General features: G+C 37.6%; 2 protein-coding genes and 1 long non-coding RNA gene across 10 annotated transcripts; 2 read left to right on the top strand and 1 right to left on the bottom strand.

Moving 5' to 3' along the window:
- Positions 1–2,366: 2,366 nt before the first annotated feature.
- On the top strand, positions 2,367–18,267 carry LOC118265721 (uncharacterized). Of its 8 annotated transcripts, none has more exons than XM_050694788.1 (4): positions 2,367–2,819; positions 4,093–4,435; positions 16,953–17,183; positions 17,517–18,267. In XM_050694788.1, the coding sequence occupies exons 1-4, from the start codon at positions 2,410–2,412 to the stop codon at positions 17,703–17,705; spliced, it is 1,173 nt and encodes a 390-aa protein (XP_050550745.1). In that variant the 5' UTR covers positions 2,367–2,409; the 3' UTR covers positions 17,706–18,267. The 8 variants fall into 8 exon arrangements, with proteins under 8 accessions (XP_050550745.1, XP_035434710.2, XP_050550746.1 ...); XM_050694789.1 differs by lacking the exon at positions 4,093–4,435 and adding an exon at positions 7,991–8,586 and having other exon boundaries at positions 2,368–2,560; XM_050694790.1 differs by lacking the exon at positions 4,093–4,435 and adding an exon at positions 8,250–8,586 and having other exon boundaries at positions 2,368–2,819.
- Positions 17,581–23,615, bottom strand: LOC126910868 (uncharacterized). Its single transcript, XR_007705454.1, has 2 exons — positions 23,465–23,615; positions 17,581–17,642 (listed from the first exon to the last, which is right to left on the bottom strand). It is a non-coding gene; the product is annotated as an uncharacterized LOC126910868 (long non-coding RNA).
- Positions 19,427–23,982, top strand: LOC118265992 (uncharacterized). Its single transcript, XM_035579315.2, has 3 exons — positions 19,427–20,312; positions 21,670–21,900; positions 23,339–23,982. The coding sequence occupies exons 1-3, from the start codon at positions 19,560–19,562 to the stop codon at positions 23,525–23,527; spliced, it is 1,173 nt and encodes a 390-aa protein (XP_035435208.2). The 5' UTR covers positions 19,427–19,559; the 3' UTR covers positions 23,528–23,982.
- Positions 23,983–24,564: the final 582 nt, after the last annotated feature.

The following is a 24,564-nucleotide window of genomic DNA, read 5'->3' as shown; positions in this document are numbered from 1 at the left end:
ATGTCTCCTGAGACATCTTACGGCTCATAATAAATTAAATTTTCGTAAGATCCTAAAAACTTTGATGCGTCGAAATCGAAATACGGCATTTGATAAATTAAATTCGTTTATCACCATAATGAATGATAACAAGTGTATTTTTGTGGGAAAACAATTAACTTATCGGACAAACATACGCGTATGTAAATGCATGTGAAATAAGATAAGCCTCGTATTAGCAGATCAGTAAAATGTGCTGTGAAACAATGAGTCCACAATATTACCTGATAATTGGTTATAATCCCTTGATTAGTATTTCAGCATAGTCACTTGTACCTAGGCAAAAATTCCATTATCCTACTTTGATTATAAACTAAGTGTTAAATAAAATATAATTTTATAAAGTAGTTTGTTCATGAGAACTTTTTGTTGTCGGCCGATAGAGGCGCTGTTTTCTTTTATGTGTCTGTCTTACGTTGATTTGACAAATGACGTTATGCTTATTTTGAGTTGGAGAATTATATCGTGTTTCATAAGAAATCAAACAAGATGTTTTATTGAAATATTGCCTAATCCCAATACTAAGCACAAATGGTTGCAAAATGTTAAGGAATATAGTCGCAATTATTTAACTATATCGCTATCTTACCACCATGTGATAACTGTTAGTCCTATCAGATATTTAAAATAACAATTATCTATCATCATGACTTGTCAATTCGTGAAGGGTAGGTAGGGGTACAAATGTAACTCCTCCTCCACTATGTATGTTATGGGTCCTTTAAGTGTGGGAGAGCCATGCTTCGGCACGAATGGGCCGGCTCGACAGGAGTGATACCATGGCCTCACAGAAAACCGACGTGAAACAATGCTTACCGGAGGCCCAATTCCCCCCTTCCCAATCTTCCCAATCCCCGATTCCCGAACAACAACCCTTAAATTCCTAACCCCCAAAAAGATGGCAACGCACTTATAACGCCTCTTGTGATTCAAGTGTCCATGAGTGGCGGCGATTGCTTACCATCAGGTAATACGCCTGCTCGTTTACCGGCGTGTTTCATAAAAAAAATCATTGTGTGCTGGGGCCTTAGTCTGCTATTACAATTGTGTCAGAATGGTCGTTCACTGAGCAGTGCAAGAGGGACGGAGCTATACAACCTACATAGCTCCGACCCTCTCGCACTGCTCAGTGATTGACTATTCTGACACAATTGTAATAGCAGACTAAGGCCCCTGGAATGCAGATCCACGCGTACACAATGTATTTTCTATTGTTGTCTTATACACAAAATATTAAACCAAGCGGTAAATCCTTTTTTAAATGGTAGGACCTTGCACCTTAACCCAATATTCCTCAAATGTAATGAAAAAGAAAAATCTAAAAAAAACCTTAAAAATGTGCATAATGTATAAACAGCCACAGAACTTTTGGGGGAGGAGTCATCCAATTGTTTTTCTCGCCTTGGGTGAGTTACGGCGCATTCCAATAACCTACCTGTCGGTAGATTTGGCTACCAGCGGTAGAATTTTGACACATTTTGTATGGAGCTTATGTCAAAATTCTACCTCTGGTAGGCAAATCTACCAATAGGTAGGTTATTGGAATGCGCCGTCAGTAAAAGCAAGAGAAGTCATTGGATTATTTCCAACCTCAAAGAAAAAAGCCCAAAAAGTGGCCTCAGATCCTTTCACATTAATAGTATCACTAGGAAAAGTTATAGTAACGCATTTAATAGGAATTAAATAAAGTGATGGGGTAATACAGGCGCGTGCCAAAATTGATGAATACATCCAAAAATACCACATTCCACGAGCCAGCTTGATTGTGAGACCTGCGATTCACTTATCACCAATTAATCCTTTTATCTTATTTATATATCCTAAGAAATGACAACAAATAGACATTAATTTATATCCCTGATTACCTTCACAAATATTAAGAATTGTGCTGTAACATCGTGACACTACAATACAATAGGTCGGGAATTTCCTTTTATAATCTCATTTAGAATTAATGTTGTGAAATATTTCTGAATTTCTACTTATGAGAAATGCAGTTTTCTGCTCATAAAAGCTACGAGCAGCCCATGATGCATGAGTAGTTTTCCTTATGTATATGCTTATGCCTAATTACTGACACTCCCGAAAACAATAGTTCGCCTTACCAGGGAATTGAACCAAGAAATGTGACTACAAACGAGAATAGGCTATTTTGTTTTTCACTATTTCCAATATAAGAGGAATCTCAAATTGCAAGTGAGCAGTTACATTTTAACAAATACAGTGTAAGACAGATAATTAAATTATCTAATCCGATACCTCTCTTACACTGTGGCAAAATAGTGATAAGAAAATTAACTTCGCCTATAAATACAACACATTTTAAAACAAATTAAGCAGAATATACTTGGAGTCAGACCACACCACACGATGGCACACATAGAAGAATCGTTGCAAAATTACCTGAACAAAATCGCCAGGGAACAGAAATATGTGAACCCTGAGATCACGATAGAAGAAATATCAAGCGGAGGTGCAAACTACACATCTAAACTGTACACGGCGGTCGTGAGAGAGGCAGGCAAGGAGGATCTGCATCTGTTCGCTAAAGTCGCAGTACTTGGAGAAAGCATGCGTGAGGTATTGCCAAATATGTATACCACTGAACAATACATGTACACGACACTAGCAAAGTGGTACGAGAGGATGGAGCAGGAGAGTGGAGTAAAGGAAGAAGACAGACTGCTATTCTGCAAGTTCTACGGGTTCGATCCCAGCCTATACAGGGAGATACTGGTGCTGGAGAACTTGCTGCCGCAGGGCTACGGGCCCCACGACAGGTTCCACTCCATAGACTGGCCGTATGCTGTTGCCGCTGTCAGAGATCTTGCTAAGATGCACGCACTATCCTTTGCGTTTGCAAAAAAATACCCTGAAGAGTTTGAAAAAACTGTTAAAATATTAACATCGGTTTGGGATAACGATGTCATGAAGTCTACTATGCAACGGAATGTTGATACTGCACTGAACGTTGTAAGCCCTGAACACAAGGATGCACTCGCCAGGTTCCTGGATAAGACGCTGGAGCTGACGTTGGAGGAAATGACAGGCCCCGTCGGATCCAGAACTGTGATCATACACAGAGACTACAGGGGAAACAATTTGTTGCACAGACGTCGAGAGGTAAGTGTTACTATATTCTCTTTCTTATTTTATGTTTCTTATTCAGCAAAAATTGTAAATATGTTAAGATTCCATTCGAACTTTTCTTTTCTTTTTCTTTTTAAAAAAACGTTGCCCCACATTAGGATTTTCTCACGTGTCGTGGGAGCGTTTACAAACATACAAGTTTACATGCACATGACACCCAGACCCGAAACAACAATCTGTGGCTCACACAAAGAGTTGCTCCTTGCGGGAATCGAACCCGCTACCCGTTGCGCGGCAGCCAGTTGGCCAGCTACCGCACCAACCGTGCAGTCGAACGATATGGATGACGATAACGATCAACGATAAATACCCACATGGTCTCGGCTAAACCGGAACGAGTAGGCAAACTGATAAATATTTAATTATCTAGCGTTAGTAGTACTCGGTCTGCCACAATCTTATTATAATGATGATAAGGAAATGAACTTCTGCCTATATATGAGCTACTCAGTTATAATTGAACAGTGCATGTTTTGACGTTCGATCACATCGCACGATGGCGGACACACAACGGTTACGTGAATATCTAAACAAAATCGCCAGGGAACACAAATATGTGAACCCTGAGATCACGATAGAAGAAATATCAAGCGGAGGAGCAAACTACACATCTAAACTGTACACGGCAGTCGTGAGAGAGGCAGGCAAGGAAGATCTGCATTTGTTCGCTAAAGTCGCAGTGATTAGTGAAAGTATGCGTAGCATGGTCCCCAATGTATTTCTCCTTGAGCAATACACGTACACGGAACTGGCGAAGTGGTTCGAAACTATAGAGAAGGAAAGTGGAGTGCCAGAAGAAGACAGACTGGTCTTCTGCAAATTCTACGGACTTGACGCGACCTTGTACAAGGAGATAATGGTCCTGGAGAACTTGCTGCCGCAGGGCTACGGGCCCCACGACAGGTTCCACTCCATAGACTGGCCGTATGCTGCCGCCGCCGTCAGGGAACTTGCTAAGATGCACGCACTATCCTTCGCGTTTGCAAAAAAACATCCAGAAGAGTTTGAGAAAGCCATGAAAAATATAAGCTTAGACTGGCCCGAGGAAATCATGGAAACCATGATCCGACAAGCAGTACCTTCTGCAGTGAAAGTGGTCAGCCCCGAGCACAAGGAAGCCTTTGTCAAGTTTATGGATGAGTCTTTGAAGACTACGTATTTTGATATTTTAAAGCCCGTGAACTCCAAACTTGCCATCATCCATAGAGACTACAGGGGGAACAACTTGCTGCACAGACGCCGTGAAGTAAGTGTTTGTTGTTCATATACACGTAGTACTGTGACAATAACGCCTACTTTAATAGATTTACTTTCGTAGCTTATGTGTGTATTGTCAATCGAAAAATGTACAATATTTGCTTTTAAATTTTAAATAATAAATTTAATTAACAACTATGGAAGACTGGAAAAACAGAAAGTAAAAATTGTCTAACATCCAAAAACTAGTATTTTAAAAAGAAACCGTTGCCCCTTTCTAGGATTTTCTGCTGTGTCGTGTGTGCGTTTACAAACATACAAGTTCACATACATATGAATGAAGTCTTTACTTATAAAAACAAACTTAATACTATAAAAAAATGTGGTCAACACAACACTCGCCACAAACACGAAGATATGTATTAAAACAGAATACAGATAAAACCACCAACCACAACACAGCCCAAGTAAATTGCATCGTATGAAATTAGTTCAACCACAGGTAAACAAATGTATGCACTGCTTAAAACACGAAAGGTTCAGGCACCTCCTGACCGTAGACACCAGCAGTATAAAGGTCAAAATTATGTTCATGTCAATCATGAGTGGAACACGTTTATTACTTAGGTGAACCACTTAAATAAGAAAAGAGCATACTCCTTTTCAAACGGCCGGAAACGCACCTGTGACTCCTCTGGTGTTACGGGTTTCCATGGGCGACGCTAATCGCTTACCATCAGGTGTGTCGTCTGCTCGTTTGCCATCTACTCAATAAAAAAAAGACTTCTTTCTTTCTTTCTTTCTATAATGAAGCTCAATGACCTTGAAAATAAAGCTTTAGTGGCTTTAGTTACAATTAAAAAAAACGTATCCTTACCATACCCCACATTATATCAACACAGAAATTAAAATTTTCCATAAGATTTGTACCCATAGTATAAGTTTTCTTTACGTTTAAAGTAATCGAAACGAGAGAGCGTTTGGCGCTCTGATTGGCCAGCTCGAATAAACCAACCAATCAGAACGCCGAACGCGCTGTCGTTTGCAGTTAGATTTTATTTGAGATCCACGTAGCGTGCATTGGTCGCATATATTATTCAACTGCTTAAAGTAAACAAGCTCAAGGTCAAGAATGAAATAAATAATCTATATCTATATCTATCTATCTATACATATAATAAAATTGTAGAAAAGTGCTGTCTGTACATTGAAAATAAAAATAAGAAAAATAGCAGGGGTTATTGTTATGTCGATGTCGAACCCAAAAATGTAATTAACTTTTTTTTGTCTGTTTGTCTGTGCACGCTAATCTCCGAAACGGCTGATCCGAGTTGGATGCGGTTTTACGAATATATTGTGGTATGCTTCAGTTATGTTTTAGTGTTTGTTTCATGTCAATCGGTTCATAAATAAAAAAGTTATGTCAAATTAAAGAATCACGTCGAACACTATTCTATGCTTATACATACGGCATAATATTTGACGGATTTGGTTGAAATTTGGTACAGACATAGTTTGGAACTTGAGAAAGGACATAGGATAGTTTTTATTTCAAAAAATAAAAATAAAAAATAAATTTATTCCGGACATACAGCGCCAACAATGTCGGGCTGTTCCTATACTCTCAATTGTTCAGTTCATGTTATTGTTTCAATTCATCGTAAAAAGCAATGAAAAATATAATATAATAGTACAAAGAAAACGGGAGTATAGATAATTCTATGTCGATCGTTACACGACTTCGGTTCATGTTATTGTTTTAATTCATCGAAAAAAAGTAAATAAATAGTAAAAAGGTATGAAAAAAATAATATCAATATAATAAAACTTTTAGAACAAAGAAAATGCCCGAACGGAGTATAGATAAATAATCCGAGTTGTCTTTATCCTCGATAGATGGCGTTGGGATCGAAATAGATCGCGCTATGGTTTCGTTACATTCATTTGGTTGGGTATCGGCCGAGCGCTTCGGTACTGTCGTGGAAAAAGTGTATTATCAGTCGTATGATTGTTTGTCTGTAGTGGTCCTGCTGTTTCGTATATTCTAAATAACGTTGTATTTGTCTATTAAAAAGTTTATTTGTTGGGTTTTCCTGGTTTTCTGGTTAAATTATTTAACGTAGGTTTAGTTTGATATCGATTATTAGTAGTTACTGTAGTTAGTTTGTTTAATAAAATTGTAAGTCTAATTTATAAATTAATTAGATTTAAGTCGTTTCTTTTAAATTATTTAGTTTAAGTTTGGTTATTATAGCATTGAGGATAGGTTGTAATATAATTTCTTTTTTAATTGTTATAAATTCGTAATTCGTAGCTTTCTTTAATTCTAAAGTTTTAAGTTAGTTTTCATCTTAAGTTCGGAAAGATTATAATATTTCTTTAGTTTAAGTCCGTTTTTAAACTATTTTTTCAATGCCCTAAGTGAGTATACATCTATTAAATTCAAACGCAGAGCTCATTATGTTGATTTTTGAAGAGTTCCCTGGAATATCTTCCACATCTCATTTTTGAAGAGATCCCGCGAGATCGGGAACTATGTGGTTAAAACCAAAAATTTGCCGGAAGTCACTATTCCACGCGAACGAAGTCGCGGGCAAAAGCTAGTATTTACTATAATTATATTTCAATTTTCTTTTTAAGGAGAGGGTAAAGAGTAGTTGGGACAATTTAGTACCTTTATATACTTTTTTTTTCTGATAATAAATATGTATTTTTATTTAGTTGAAATTATCATCGGTTTATAAAATGGGGTTGAATCTTAATATGTTATCCCCAGCGTGATTCCATTCCAAACTCCCGCCGTGCCGTCTGAAATGTGTCTGTGAATTATTTACGCATTCTATAACATAAGATTTTCTTTCTGTTTTAGACAAAAGTACCTTTAAACAAAATACTACCAACAAGTTTCATTCCTCAAATTTAATCGTCGTAATTTATTGCTTATATTTCCTTCTTGTGGGGGGGGGGATCTTCCAATGACATCTCCCTGTATCAGACTGTTGCTGACTAAAGACCACCACGTTCCTACTCCTGCTTTAAACTGGAGCCCCGGTAAATCCCGTAGGTTGTCCGCAGTTCCGGAGCATATTTTACCGTAACAAACAAAATTACAAATGGTCTTTAACATGTCTACAATTTGATAGGCGAGTCCCATGAGACCGTGTCTATTGCCAATGACACAATATTATGGGCGACGCTAATCGCTTACAAGCAGGTGACCTGTCTGCTCGTCCCACAAAGACACTTATTCTTCATCACAATCATATAACTCATCTTAACCTGTCAAGCAAGGCAGCGAGTAAAGTTAATTTAAGTTTATCTTTGATAAGAACATTATCTTTGGTAAACTTTAAATAACTCTTGATACCCCAAATAATAACGTTAGATAAAAGAAAGGAAATGCATATAAATAACGCTGTACAAGATACGGTTCGTACACTATAACGTCCGACCATGGCAGACGTAGGACTCTTCCTTCAAGAATATCTGAACAAAGTACTCAGGGAACATAAATATGTGAACCCTGAGATCACAATAGAAGCAACATCAAGTGAGGGAGGAAACTACACATCCAAACTGTACACGGCAGTCGCGAGAGAAGCAGGCAAGGAAGATCTGCATCTGTTCGCTAAAGTCGCGATAGCTGGTGAAAATATGCGCAAGGAGTTTGCTGGAATATACGAAACAGAGAATTATGCTTATACGAAACTTATAAAATTCTATGAGACCGTAGAGAGAGAATGTGGAGTACTGGAGGAGGACAGATTAGTCTTCTGCAAGTTCTACGGGTTCGATCCAAGCCTATACAGGGAGATACTGGTGCTGGAGAACTTGCTGCCGCAGGGCTACGGGCCCCACGACAGGTTCCACTCCATAGACTGGCCGTATGCTGCTGCCGCCGTCAGGGAACTTGCTAAGTTCCACGCACTATCCTTCGCGTTTGCTAAAAGACACCCTGAAGAGTTTGAGAAGACATTATCAACTTTAAAAGGGATATGGGAGACGCTGCCTTTTGAAATACTGGAGCCCCAGAGAATAGAGTGTGCAGTCAATGTCCTTAATCCCAAAATCCTGGACAAGTTCATGAATTACATGAAGGGAGGCCAGTTTCCCGTAGTGAACCTGTGGAAACCCAGTCGTTTCAAAGCAATCATACACGGAGACTACAGAGGGAACAACTTGCTGCACAGAGTGCGGAAGGTAAGCAGGACTATAAACCATGGCTTGGGTTAATACTAACTGTAGATTATGATTTTTTATTAACACCTCGTAAAAAAATTGTAGTTCAAGCTATACTATGAGCTAATTATAATTCTTCCCGAGTGGTTGAAGTACATATTATGACTGTTTAAAACCATCGTCGTACTCTTTACGAATTTTTCGGTAGTAGCGAAAATTATTGCTCGCTTAAAATAAAATAGGTTCAATTTTGTAACATGGTCATATTTGTGACGAGTTATGGAGCCCGGCTTTTATGTTTTATGTTTACCACCAACGTAAATGTAATCACACTGCGCGTTCAATATGTGTATGTGCATGTGTATTTATTTACATTTCCATGTTTATAAGTTCCTACTTCTTGGTTATCATGTTGGGTATTAAGTGTTCTATTGTACAGCACAATATAACTGTATGTTTGTGAACCGCCTTGTCTCAATAATTATGGAATTGAACCAAGAATGATCAGATCACTTTTGCCGTAGATAAGGGCTAGCATCACGTAATCACTTCCATTATTATACCTTATAAAGAAAAAAGTCAACAAAGGTGATAAATGTAAAATAGTTGATAATGCAGCGTTGATAGATAGAGGAAAATAAAATGCATATAAATAGGCTACATAAGATATGCAGGCTGCGCTTTTACAACCGACCATGGCAGAAGTAGAACTATCCCTGCGTGAATATCTCAACAACATCGCCAGGAAGGAACATAAATATGTGAACCCTGAGATCACGGTAAAAGAAATATCAAGTAGGTGAGAAAACTAGTCGTCTAAACTGTACACGGCGGTCGTGAGAGAGGCAGGCAAGGAAGATCTGCATCTGTTCGCTAAAGTCGCGGTTGTAAATGAAAGTTTACGCCAGCTGTTGCCTGACCTTTATACAACGGAGAACTATGCTTATACGAAACTGACAAAATTGTTTGAGACCCTGGAGAGGGAAAGTCAAGTGCCGGAGGAAGACAGATTAGTCTTCTGCAAGTTCTACGGGTTCGACCCCAGCCTATACAGGGAGATACTGGTGCTGGAGAACTTGCTGCCGCAGGGCTACGGGCCCCACGACAGGTTCCACTCCATAGACTGGCCGTATGCTGCCGCCGCCGTCAGGGAACTTGCTAAGATGCACGCACTATCCTTTGCGTTTGCTAAAAGACACCCAGAAGAGTTTGAAAAAGCATTTTCAAGTTTAAAAGGGATATGGGAGACGTGGTCATGGGACCAAGTGGAACCCTACAGGATACAGGCTGCAGTCAAGGTGTTGAACCCCAAGCACCTGGACGTATTTACCAAGTGTATGAACACCCATCAGTTTCCCGTATTGAACCTGTGCAATACGTTCAGGGTAATCATGCACGGAGACTACAGGGTGGATAACTTGTTGCACAGAGTGCGGGAGGTAAGCTTTACTCGCTAAATCCTAAAGATGCCAGGTCTTTGACAGGGAGCCTGGTACGTTGTTGATTTATGTCACGGTGGATCCAAACCATTGTCTTATGTTAGTGCCTTCGCCGTTTTAAGTAGGTTGCCACAAGTACTGTTGTTGCAAACTTTTTAGACATGAAGTTTGTTTCTACCAAGTTAAACTAGTCAAGGTCTTCAGCTTAAATGTTTTGTTGCTCTGGAAGTCAACAGCATGACTGCAACTTTAGGCTTTAATTCTCAAATACTCAATAACAGGGTACTACCATCGCGTGTAATGTTAACTAATATGTGTCCATTTACGATAAAACTAACTGAAAGGAACTTAACACAGCATGGTTGGCGCGGTGGCTGGGCAACTAGCCGCCGTACAACGTGTAGCAGGTTCTGTTCCCGCACGGAGCAACTCTTTGTGTGATCCACAAATTATTATTTCGGGTTTGCGTATTATGTGCATGTGAACTTGTATGTATGTAATGGCACCCAATCGGACAAAATCCTACTGTGGGACTTTTTTTAAAGATAAAATAGTAATATATTTACCCAAGACTGAACGCACTTCATTCAAAACTATCCAGTTTGTACAGTTCTACAAACAATTGCGTAACGTATCTCAATAACAATTAGTGTCACAATTACGCATCAAGTTTGTTGTATTTTTAAATATATCTGGTAAATAGCAGTTATCTAAAGACTATGGAATGAGCTGTAAATGTTATCTTGTACGTATGTTTGTTGTGCTTCCCACGTCGAGTGCTGTTTACAGCGGGAATTATCTTTGCTTGCTATATATACATATAATGATAACCGTAGCAGACACGTGCCGTATCTACGTCATTTCTAAGCTAATATTAAGACGGGCTTCTTATGTGTAATTAAGGCTGCCCCGTGATTTCATCCGCGGTCCTATTAGTCGGAGCATGGTGTTTAATAACCAATAGTCTTTCTCGATAATTTGACTATCCAAGACAAAAATATTGTTTAAATTAGAACCAGTAATTCCAGAGATTAAGACGTTGTAAAAAACAACTAAGAAACCTTAAAAAAAAAAAGTATTAAATTATTTATTACTAGTTACTCCCGCCCGGTTTTACCCACTGTGCTCGGCTCCGATAGGTCGTAGCATGGATTTTTATAGCCCATAGCCTTTCTCGATAAGTGGACTATCGGAAATGGGATTTTTTAAAAATCAAGGCAATATTTCGGAAGATTAGCGCTTTCAAACAAACAAAAAACCTTTTCAGCTTTATATAATAGCGTGTTAGACCACAGTATTGGCAGGTACTTTATTAATGTATAATGGACGATGAATATAAAGTAGATATATGTCAATAGTCAATCAACACGGTGCGTGATAACTTGCCTACTGCACATTGTAATTACATTCCCATATACAGATGATTGACAATATCCGTCAATAAAAATATTATTTATTTATTTATACGTTCGTAAAAATATAGCCACTATTAATGAATAATAAGGAAAGACGCGACACATTAAGTTTCTCAATTCATTTAATAGATTTCGTACTTTATAACAAGATAATAAGATTGAAACTCTATTGCCAAGTAGAAAAAAACTTCTTTTTCAATATTCATATTTACAATCAATATTAATTCTTGATAGAAGCAAAAAGAACTACTTTATTATGACAATTTTGTAGTATAAAAATAATAAAGAACTAAATTTAACTTTTTAAACTGACATGGTCACTAACACTAACATTAGAACTTTAGACGGAATATTTACCATGTTTATTCATGTCTATAATTTCAAGCGCCATGATCACGGAAATATCGGAAACTCATAGACATAAATAAACATGGTAAATATCCCGTCTTAAGTTGTAATATTAAGAACTAAATACTTCTTAATTTTTTTTATATATATATAATAAGCTACTGTTGTGTTAAAGAGCGTTGGTGAATTCAAGGACTTAGTTTGATAGTAGCAAAGTTATCAAAATGTCATCATTCTGATATCTTCCATAATTAGGTACTAATGTTTATTTTCGCTTGTCGCACGATTATATTAAAATTTGCCGACTAACAATGACTTGTCCACGAAATAACTAAGAATAATATTATTTATTTTTCTAATAGAATACTACCTACATAACCATGTTTTTAACAGACTTCAAAATTATGTTTGTGCGCAATTATACCGCGTTTGGCTGAACCGATTTCAGCATAGTACTCGTATTTTTCAGTCTTAGAAGATTCTAGGAAGGAGAAGATATTTTTGGTATAATACCTGAGTAAAAAAAAGCGAAGGCGGCCTTTAAAAAAACAGTCGTTATGCATATTTTTATTTAACCACACTAATATTTATTTTTTCTGTGTACTCAAAATGTATGGTCACGCCAGAGACAATTTGTCTTTGGTTTTAAAGTTTACAGCTTCGTATTATCCACAAATGTGGGTACACCATAAACTATGTTGTCGTCGCTTCGTTTCTTGTCCAATAATGAAGACTTTTCGTTTATCGAACGAAGTACCCACATATCTTAGATTATATCATATATTTAAACCAAACCCTTCGATGTCGTAACATAGTACGTCAGTAGGAGCCGTACCTCGAACCATGGAGAACAAAGAAGAATCATTATTGCGTCTGCTAGAAGAAATCGCCGTAGAACAGAATTATGTTCAGCCCGAAATTTTTGTAAAAGCGGTATGCAGCGGAGGGGCCAACTATACTTCGAAGATATACAAAGCAGTCATAAAAGAAACAGACAAAGAGGATTTATACCTGTTCGCCAAGTGTGCCCTGCTCGGGATAGTATTCCGATCTAAAGTGCCCATTCTAATTTATGATACAGAACAATATGCATATTCTACTCTGGTGAAGTTCTATGAGAACATACAGGACCAGTGCGAAGTTCCCGCGGAACACAGAATATCGTTCTGCAAGTGCTATGGCTCCCGCCCGATCAAGTATGAAGAGATTCTGGTGCTGGAGGACCTCGAGGTGAGAGGTTACGGCTCTTACAATAGATTCAAGTCCCTCGACTGGCAGTACTCGTCCGCGGCTTTCACGGAGCTAGCAAAACTTCATGCACTGTCTTTCGCGATGAGGCAGTACTTCCCTCGGGAGTTTGATGAAGCTCTGGATAAGATAAAAGTGGTGTATGAAGAGAATTCGGACATCATCATGGACAAGCCTATCGAGACTGCGTTGAGGACGGTTCGATCTGAATACAAAGAAACGTTGGCAGTGTTTTTGGAGAAACATAGAAAGGACATGTATTTGTCCGCGCTCCGCTCCGTGCGCAGTACCGTCATCGTCCATGGTGACTTCAGGGCGAATAACTTGATGCATAAAATGCGCGAGGTGAGTTCAAATTCTATTCAATAGTACACGTAATGGGGTACCCTGCACACATATTCAGTAACCGAAGTACATATTTGAATATTTATCAAATCGCGGCCATTTTATATTCTGTAGGTAGGATTTATTAATTTTCCACAGGACACACGGTCGATTTTAATTAACAAATTCGATTGTCATTGAACAGTCACCTAATCATATTTAAGTATTATCATACCTATATCAAGACTCTAGATAAAGCATGTTTCATAGTGTCTAGACATTTATCTCAAAGATAGGTTTTATTTTTGGATAACTTATCCGTTATAGTTCACATGATATAATTTATTTCTTTATTAATATTAATAGGAAAAACATGCACAATTTTACAGCTTAAGCCAATGCATTATACAATTAAAGTGATACTTCACATTATGTAATTACCTATTTGACAAAAAAAGTTCATTCATTTTCTCTTGCATGATATCTTATTTGGTTATTTAGGCCCTTATTTCTAGACAGAGGGGCATTATACAATAATGTTCCAGATTCTGTGATCCCGATTTTAATCAACCTAATTTTCACTGTAATAATTCACCCCATTGTCATTTACCGAGTACAATTTCAAACTCTTTACTACTGAGTTCAAAGTACCACCTTACTAATCATTTTGTCAGAACTTCGGATCTAACCCGAGACCTCACATCGGCAGTCGCATTTACGACCACTCAACCAACGAGACAATCTTATTAACTTAAACATAATAATCACAATTTTATAAATACTAATCTGAAGGTAGACTTCAATTTAAAATAATCGGTTATGTAGATACACCATCCGGAGCTCTGGATGGCTTAACGGGTTACCGGGGCTTTGGTCCTAAGAAAAAGAGTCTGACACCCTCGGGAAACGGGAAATTAATTGTTAAAAGTGTTTTATATTTTCTACAAAATTATGTTTAGTACACTGTAAGAAGTCAAATTATCTACATTTGGAGTAATTTCCTAAAATATATCAGTATCATAAACATATAAAGATAAGGCCTATAAATATAATATAAAGTCACTAAAACGAACCAAACGACGATTTTTTTAAATCTCTGGTTGGTAGCAGGGAAACGGCTACGTCACTGCTAACGGAAGTATTATATACCATCATAATATATCACGCCACCCTCCTGCTGGTCCATGCTCCCAAATATGCTTGATTGAACTTTATTGCCTCTATATAATTTCCCGGTAAGCAACATACAGTCTAAATATACGTTCACCGCCCCACGGCTTGGTCAGTTTTTTGTTTCCACCGAATATACTCTACGACATCTCCGCTAATGAAACAACACGCGCAAACAGAAACGTAGATAAAAGATCATTATATACGTGGTACATGCGTGTAATATTCGCGCCAACCGCACCAGTGTATTAAGCTGTGCCGAACCGCGAGCACACGTCGCGACATTTTGAGATTATTCTCACAGTGACTGAACGAGAATAACGTGTTTTATAATCTCAACAAAATGGAGCACGTCACACAATCTTTTACGGATTTGCTTCATAAAATAGCCAAGGAACAAAAGTTTTTAGACTACAATTTGGACATCAAGGAAATATCGAGTGGAGGAGCAAATTACACGTCCAAATTGTTTGCAGTCAGCATCACGGAGGGTTCTAACTTACTGCGGCTGTTCTGCAAAGTCGCAGCTATCGGCGAGAAAATGCGAGCCCAAATGGCGAAGATATACGAAACAGAACATTACTTTTACACTAGCCTCGGGAAAATCATCCAGAATATAGAAGACCAGTGCGGAGTACCGAACAAGGATAAACTAAACATCAGTAAGTACTACGGAAGTAACATAAAGCTGAACGAAGAAGTGATGGTGCTGGAGGATCTCACGGCCTCCGGGTACGAACCCTACAATAGGTTCAAGTCGATAGACTGGCCGTACGCGCAGGCAGCGACCCGGGAGCTGGCCAAGTTCCACGCATCTTCGTTCGCTTACGCTGAACAAGATCCAGAAGGATTTGCTGTAGTCATGGAAAAGTTGATGTTTGATTTCAAAATGGAGGACTCTGATATGAAAGTTTACATGGGAAACATGGTGGGCAAGGCTGTGGCAACAGTAGAAAATGAGAACAAAACAAAACTACAGAAGTATTTCGAAAATTTAGACGTGAAGGAATTTTCTGCATCATTCAAAAGGAGCAGCCGACTGACAGTTGGCCACGGGGACTTCCGACCTAGTAACTTAATGCACAAGACTCTTGACGTAAGTTGATATTTAATACGTGCCAACCTTGCTTTATATGACCATCCAAATTTTTGTCCATAACAAAGACAAAAACGTGTCCAACATTTTTTTGATCTACCCGACGGATATAAAAAACGTAGTATACCTACGATCTTTATTAGACCATTAAAGTACTAAAATGCAAATAATTCTAAACCAGGGTTTCCCAAACTATTGGATCGCGACCCATCGGTAGGCTGCAAGTGAATTCTAGTGGACCTTATCTATAGAATCACGCACTAACCAACCTTTCTATATTTTATTTTTCATATTGGTAATTCCCTGAAGGTGGAGCCTAAGTTTGGGTTTTTGATTTAGCTCGTAGTCCAGACAATTTTGGGAACCGCTGTCTAAATATTTTAAGAATGGCAGCTAAATCATTCGTTATTTAGTTTGACCCTCAGTTCCGTCATTTAGTGAGTACAAGGCAACCAAACCAGTTTATAGGAGCCGTACGTCCGATTTTAATGTGGAGTTGTTAGAGCGATGTAGTAATCGTGGCGGTTGAATGAGGCTACGTAATAATATAATATACCTGCCATTGTACATAGACGTATGTAAATGTATGTTGTTAGTTGTTACACAATGCGCATGTGAAATGAGCGAAGTCTAAATACAGATTGTAATCATTTGTGATATTTACATTTTGTTTGACGACAATTTTAATTAGAAATGTAAGGTATTGCTTAGTGTATAAGTTTTAAAATACAATAAAATCTTTTACGCCTGAGATTTATCAAAAAAATATTATCAAAAATCGTAACGGTTTATTGAGTGTTAGTTAAGCGCATCCTAACTAACGCGATTCTGCCGGGGGCACAAATTGTACAACGCCATCTATCGAACCAAGTAGCAAAGATTTGCTAATCATATTTAGGAACCTGTTTCAGTTTTAAAATAAACGTCCTCAAATATTTGTTTGTATCCGTAGAAAATAATACACAAATATAATATTATGAAACTATTTATTATCTAGAAATGAGTATTCAAAAGACTTTTGACCATTTATGACAGCCGTGGTTTAGCAACAGTACGTCTCGTATTTTTTTTTTCAAAGCAAACAAACACTTAATCTGAGTTAAAATGAGACGTGAAATTGTTTCCGTAAATAATCACACAGTCATTAATCAAAAAGATGTTTGTTCTGTTGAAATAATTGCTCGACCTTGAACCCGGAGTAAGTTGTACAAGTATGAGTACCTCTAAGGTCTTCATGGCAATAACAGCATTATAATAATTACACACTACGAAATGACCATTGACTAAACCATGACAATTGATGTTGATATTTGAATTAATCTAATGTGTAACTTTGTGTCTTTCCAGGATGGCACAGTGGACATTAAGATCGTGGACCTCCAGACGCTGCAGGGCGGCAGTCCAGTCACCGACCTGATCTACTTCATCTTCACTGGCTCCGATGAGAAGTTCCGCGCGCAGTACTTCGACAAGCTGCTGGACCACTACTATACAGAACTCAGTGCTGCCATGAAGAGGCTGCAGCTCAACCCTGACGAGGTCTTCTCTCGGGCAGACTTCGACTATGAAATGAAAGAAGTACGTCATAAAACCTTGTATCCGTCATTTGAATATATTCAGATTTTTAATTTTTTGATATGAAATAAGATGAATATGAGACAAAAAGGAAATGTAGAAAGCGGCGTGCTACGCCGTAGCAAACTTCGTAGCTACTTTCACTCGCCCGGTCTGAGCGTACGTAGCTCGTAGCGCCCCCGTAGCCGGCTAGATAGACGTTTCATTTAAATGATATTCGTGAACTTATCAGAAAATTGGCAAACCATTATGGTTTTTCATCATTTTTTAAGATAACAGAGGGTACGCAATTGTACGATTAAAGTATCTACAAAATTGTTTAATTATTTATTACAGAAGCTGCCATTTGGCCTTACTCTTGCTGTATTCACCCTGCCGGTCGTCACGGTGGAGATGGAGAACGCCCCCCAGGTGGACGAGTCCCTCGACATCTCCAAGTTCAACGTGGAGAAGACCAGCGACCTGTACGCGGAGAGACTGAACGGGGTCGTCAACGACTACGTCAAGTGGGGGATCCTCAAATAATTCGTATACATGGCCTGAACTCTATTATCACATGCCGTAGGGACCAATTTTTAATAATTTTGTGATTAATAAGCTACCAAATATATTTAACAAGAATTTCTAAATAACATCACGGACCCCTAGTCATAAGGTTCATTTTAAAAGATTCTTCTTTGTGTGTGATGTCAGTATTATAAAATGAATTGACCAATTAATATAATGAATGCTTTAGTGAATTGTAAACATGTGATTGTATTGAATTAAGTAATATAATTGTATTTTACACTTTCTGTTTAGTTTAGCGTAATGTGTTATTATTGAATTCAATGTTCTTTGTTCTGTCAATTCCCAATATAATGTAATGTTAATAGATTTGACTGGGTGTAGGTATTATAAGATCTTCAACGTTCGCGCAGATTCTGTTGTGCAACTACTGTGTTATTGTAGTGTTGTCCTAGTGTTGCTTTATTTTTATTGAAGCACAACAGAATCTGGCGCGAATTATACATAATATATTATTTAATTTTAATTATTTTTCTGTACAGGGTCTTATAAATAAAATAATTGTTTTTTTTTATTATAATATTTGCTTTTTATTGACACTGTTTAATTGATGCCTTCATCATCATCATCAGCTGGAAGACGTCCACTGTTGAACAGAGGCCTCCTCCTTGTTCCTCCACGTAGAACAACAAGCCGCCAATGGCTCCCCGCGACTCTGATGATGTCGTCGGTCCACCTAGTGAAAAGTCTACCCACATTACGTTTTCCAATCCGAGACTATTGATACCTTGTCACGTACAAAATTCTACATGTGAAACGTAAAAAAAGGATTGTTAATAATGTAAACTAATTTTCAGCTACTCTGACTCTAATGTAATCAAAGTCAAAGTCAAATCATTTATTCCAATTAAACCATAAATAGGTACTTTTAAAACATCAAAAATAAAGAAATAAATAATATTCTGTCCGTCAGTGACACTAGGTGCTCGTTCCAAAGCGCAGTGTGTACAAATGGTGTAACTGTTGCAATAATTTTGACGTTTCAAAAGTGCCTAATTTAGGATTAATTGAAATAAATGGTGACTTTGAAATAAACTCCTTAATGACTAGACTAACTAACTATAAAGCGTCCTTAAAATCAAGATTGTAAGATAAACTACTCGAAAAACAATCACATACACATACAATACACACATTCATTGTTGAAAACAATGCACAACACATACATTGTTGAAAAACAATCAGTTTTCTACAATATATGTAAATATTTTTGACATTTCGATCATTCGATTGCAAGAATTACATGCTATTTAAAAAAATATATTATTTTCATTGACAAAATTAAGCTAGGTACATTTTCTTATTAATATATGTGCCATGGGCCCATTGTGCGCATTATAAAGACGTCACGTCTTTGCACATTTCATATCTACCTGTATAGAACTCGTCCTCCTAAACTATGAGTAGTTTAATCTAAACATTTTTATTTAGACAAGACAAAATTCAGGCCCTAAATAATGCTTAATTTTCCAAATGTCATTGATATATCTTTAAAAAAAATATTCTTACTAACATGCTAAAGTACAAACCCTAACAGATCTAGCAAAAATGTAGGCCTAAACAGTAAAACCTTTTCTCTAAACTCGCTCTAAAGGCTCCTCAATCAACGAAGCAGCCACATGCGCCATTAATACTACACTATAGATAACACAAAGATATTTAATAGACAACGCCACTCCACACACACCAGTGCGCTGAACTGTGTCAACCGGTAAACACACGTCTCATCAAATTAATATATGTAGGTAATACTACGTATACGTAGCCAGTTTAATTGCACAAAGCTAGTTGAGTGGAGATTCATTTTTAAAAATGGAAAACTTGAACCAATCGTTCAAAGATTTACTTGACAAAATAGCCAAGGAACAGAAGTTTTTAGACTACAAATTGGACATCAAGGAAATATCGAGTGGAGGAGCAAACTACACATCCAAGTTGTTTGCAGTTAGCATCACGGAAGGTTCCAACACACTGCGGCTGTTCTGCAAAGTCGCGGCCATTGGCGAGAAGATGCGAGCTCAACTGGACAAAATCTACACAACAGAACATTTCTTCTACACAAAACTTGGAAAAATTTACAAAAACATAGAAGACCAGTGTGGAATACCGGACCAACTTAAGTTAAATGTGAGCAAGTACTACGGAAGCATTACTGAGCTGAACGAAGAAGCGATGGTGCTGCAGGACCTGGTGGCGGCCGGGTACGAGGCATACGACAGGTTCAAGTCGATAGACTGGCCGTACGCGCAGGCGGCGACGCGGGAACTGGCCAAGTTGCACGCATGCGCCTGGGCATACGGTAAACAGGACCCCGAAGGGTTTGACGAAATTCTGAAAAAGTTGACGTTTGATATCAGTATGGACGGACCTGAAATGAAGGTTTATATGACCAACATGGTAGAAAAAGCAATTGCAACGGTTCGAGAAGAAAACAAAGAAATGTTTACGAAATATTTCGAAAGCTTCAACGAGGAGGAATACACAGCCACCCATAAAAGAAGCCGACGACTGGTGCTGAACCACGGAGACTTCAGACCCAGTAACTTGATGCACAAGTACCTTGATGTAAGTGATTTTGCTCTTTCATATTCTATAACACGTGTCAATTGCTCTCGTCTATGTATAGATTGTACAAAAAATAATTTCTCGTTTACTTCAGACGTCGCATCGGTTGGCGCCTTTAAGTATTTTACCTTATTAGTTATTATTAACCTGCATGAATGTAGATAAGATAACTTCGCTAATGTAACTCGTCAAACAAACAATACAATAATCTTGTATTGTTTTCACCGTATTGAGGATACTTGTCATTCATTGTTTTCACCGAGTATACTGCAAAATATTGTTAAAATGATTAAATAATGGGGTTAATAAATTAAAGCTAAACAAACAAATAGTTTGTTTGACTTTGTTTGGCATTTGGAAACTAGGTCCAGTTTAACAACTAACATAATTTTTTTAAGACATTCTTGCCCGCACTGCATATATGTAATAGCTGTGCGACTGCGACTTCACTTAGCTAAACTCCACGTGAAATTTAGCTTACCCTCAAATGAGTCCCGATACTGTACACTAGTGTACACCTATCAGAATACAAAGTATCCTGTGTTAGATACTTCTTAAAAGTAAACTTTCCAGTAAGATTGTTTTTGTTTTTATATTTGATCACTAATTTCGATGCCTACCAAATGTAAATAAACTAATAATCAAATCTTTCTTGTTAGTACAGATAGATGAACTAAGGAATTTTGTTAGTGTGATTTAAACGATATTTGCAATCAAGTATTCTCCGTGCAAGAAGAGGGCTTTGGTCAGCAGTGACCGATTATAGGCTGAAGATGTGATGTGATTAAAGTGATAAAATTAGTTTCATAATATTCATTAAGCAATACTTCGCTTGTATTGTGGAGTTGATAAAGCAATGTAGCAATGTAGCAATCATGACACTACAGCTGCGCAATACATTGACAGCACAATGCTATAATGTACACATATTGAGAGGGCTCAATTACATAACAGTCAACGTAGGTATATCACTCATTGTCATCATTAGCGCGGATACGTATATGTACGTTTTAAAATAAGGATTGTTCGTCTGTTTATAAGTACGGAAGCCGGAGATAAACGAGTAAAAAAACTCCAAAGTCAGTTCAACTGCATTTGTAGTTGGTGGAAAGAAAATTTAGACTAACATTAACAAATTAATTATTTGTATTATAACTTTCGTGAGACATACTAAATTAATTATTATGTTTGTCACGGAATAAATATGAGCCTCTAGCTTAGCTTAAAACAATAATTACATGAGTAAGCCGAAAAACATAATAATTAACAAATTATTTGTCGCTGTTTTTGATCAAGGTATCGTTTAGGTATGGTTTAAGCAAGCTATCAACTAATATTTCATTTCGTCTGTTTCCAGGATGGCTCCGTAGACATCAAGGTGGTGGACCTCCAGACGCTGCAGGGCGGCAGTCCAGTCAGCGATCTGATCTACTTCATCTTCTCGGGATCAGATGAGAAGTTCCGCGCGCAGTACTTCGACAAGCTGCTGGACCACTACTATACAGAACTCAGTGCTGCCATGAAGAGGCTGCAGCTCAACCCTGACGAGATCTTCTCCAGAGAAGACTTCGACTATGAAATAAATGAGGTACGTAACTATGTCAGTGCCCTAAAATGCTGAAATCATAAAAAATCCGCCCACTGCTGGACACAGACTTCTCCAATACTAAGTACTGCATCTACTTTTACCTATATTTCCTCTTGTTACCCGAAGTGACTAAACACGTCACGTATTAAATTACAGTGAAACCCAAACAGATAACTACATACGGTATCGAAGAGATCTGTCTTTAAATACAACGTAAAAGATAATTGTTTTCGAAGACACAAGTCATGCTGAGCTGTTATAATCATTAGTAATCATACATAGCGGCAGTACTTACTGATTACTGGCTATTAATAGATGTGTAATGTCCTTGCTTATTATATACGAAGCTGATGAAACTTCAAAATTACATGGAAACTATTTTGTATTTCCTACTTATACCTAAAATTAACAGAATTAAAAATAACAGAATCGTTTCCACAGTGTCATTTATGTAACGTCACACCTTTTATCCTCGAAAGATAGACAGAGGTCCACATTACGGCACTTAATGCTACTGTACAATGTACTCACTTTTCACCATTTGTGTTATAAGTCCCATGTAATAGGGGGTGAGCCTATTGTCATATACTGGGCACAATTCCAGACTCCGTGCTACTATTGAAAAAAAATCGAAAACCCAAAAAAGCCTAGTAATACTTTGTCCGACCCTGGAATTTAACCCGAGACCTTTTGTCCGGCGACTGTTCGACCAACGAAGCAGTGTCGTTTATTGGAGACAAAATATAACTATTGATATAGAAAAAATACGTGAAATGTTCACACTGACAAACAGGTATCGGGCTTAACAAATGGCGTTTCAATTGCATGACAAGCCACGGAGCGCCAGTGGCTTATTTCATTAACATCTGTCTAGATACATTTGGCCTTGGTGTGCATTTTAGAGATTAGATCATAAAATAACAACTAATCTGTCTGCAACAACATACCTACGTATAGTACATAGCTAGTATAGCATAGTTGCATACCTAGGTATGCTAGGTATGCAGGTAATCTACAATAGGTATACCACCGCCATAGTTTTAGGTAGGAGTGAAGTTTTTGTAATTAGTCATATTTGTATTTTACCGGGGCTCCGGCTCTAGTTGTCTAATCTGTTTATCTATCGGTCTCTTCATTCAGGTGTATGTAAAATACGTAATTTGATCATGTTATTTTGAGTTTAGAATAATCTTTTTGTGATAGTAATGACACATAACCTATGTGACGTCATTCTGGGCAGTCTCATATATTCTTTACACACACATGGAGGTGTGTTACCAAAGTGCTATGCTATAGACCAAATCTGATTTCTAGACAAGCCAGCCTAGTGTTTCTATGAATGAACTCACATACGTAGCGAAGATCAAAAGTTTACCTTAAACCAAAGACATATGAATGAAATTACCTTGTCATTTACCATGCTAATTTCTTTTTTCAGAAACTGCCATTCGGTCTCACTCTGGCCACGTTCATAATACCTGTCGTCACGGTGGAGATGGAGAACGCCCCCCAGGTGGACGAGTCCCTCGACATCTCCAAGTTTAACTTAGAGAAGACCAGCGACCTGTACGCGGAGAGACTGAACGGAGTCGTCAACGACTACGTCAAGTGGGGGATTCTCAAATAATTCCAACACATGGCCTGAATAAGAACTTTATTATCACATGCCGTAGGGACCAATTTTGTGATTTAGTTACTTACCAAATATACATACCTAAGAATTTTCAATTATCATTACCTAAGAATATCACAAACCCCTAGTCATATTATAGCATAATTGTTAGATATAGAAGCCTCTTGTGGGACTCGTACTGTTTAAAATCATGATGTTGTTAAATAATTTTACCAAACAAAATTGTGATTGTATAGAAAAAAGTAATGTTTAGTTAACTTAAATTAAATTAATTATTTTATGTTACGTTAATTTCCAATACTAAATAATATATTTTACTGGGACATTTATGAAGATTTTGTTCTTCAAAAACTTTGTTGTTGTTGTAGTGTTGTCCTAATGTCACTTGATATTTATTTAACAAATAAGCTGTACAGGGTTTCTTACGAATAAAACTAGTTTATGCAAAATTTCCTTTTTATTATCTAAAGTAGTATCACAAAACACCGTAACCAGTGAACCCAAGTTTATGCGCTAACGAGAACATATTGAGTAATCGGTGCTATCCGTATAGACCAGCCCGCGCCTGCGCCGACTGACAAACAAACGTACATTACAAATTACAAGTTTAAAACATTTCTCAAATCAAACCTAGCTGTTCCTCTCCTCTCCTCCTTTTTATTAAAAAGATGGATAATTTTATCACAGAGTATTTCAGCGTTTCAGTCTTTCATGTTATTAATATTAATAATGTCGTGGTGGCCCGCAGGTTAGGAAATGCCCTTCTCATGCATGAGGGCGCGGGTTTGAAATCTACTTATAAATAAAAATACCTGGGCTTATAATTTCTAATTATAAGTTTGAAATCGCCAACCCGCATTGAGTAAGCGTGTTGATTAATGCTCAAACCTTCTCTATGTGTGATGAGGCTTTGATAAGTAGTTGCCACTTATAGGCTAATGATGTACCTACATACTTACTGCTAAGTATATGTATTTATTACTAACTTAATGGCAGATTATCGCCACAATAGATAACAATTATGATGACAT

Source organism: Spodoptera frugiperda, chromosome 7, assembly GCF_023101765.2.
Source record: "Spodoptera frugiperda isolate SF20-4 chromosome 7, AGI-APGP_CSIRO_Sfru_2.0, whole genome shotgun sequence".
Lineage (NCBI taxonomy): Eukaryota > Metazoa > Arthropoda > Insecta > Lepidoptera > Noctuidae > Spodoptera > Spodoptera frugiperda.
The sequence above is the reverse complement of the archived record's forward strand: the minus strand, read 5'-3'. Positions and strand labels throughout refer to the sequence as shown.

Bases quoted from the DNA above. Each gene is read 5' to 3' on its own strand.
- LOC118265992 (XM_035579315.2), top strand. From the start codon at position 19,560: ATGGAAAACTTGAACCAATCGTTCAAAGATTTACTTGACAAAATAGCC. The intron at 20,313-21,669 runs GTAAGTGATTTT...GTCTGTTTCCAG, and splicing joins TGATGCACAAGTACCTTGAT to GATGGCTCCGTAGACATCAA. The intron at 21,901-23,338 runs GTACGTAACTAT...TTCTTTTTTCAG, and splicing joins TCGACTATGAAATAAATGAG to AAACTGCCATTCGGTCTCAC.
- LOC118265721 (XM_050694788.1), top strand. From the start codon at position 2,410: ATGGCACACATAGAAGAATCGTTGCAAAATTACCTGAACAAAATCGCC. The intron at 4,436-16,952 runs GTAAGTGTTTGT...GTGTCTTTCCAG, and splicing joins TGCTGCACAGACGCCGTGAA to GATGGCACAGTGGACATTAA. The intron at 17,184-17,516 runs GTACGTCATAAA...TATTTATTACAG, and splicing joins TCGACTATGAAATGAAAGAA to AAGCTGCCATTTGGCCTTAC.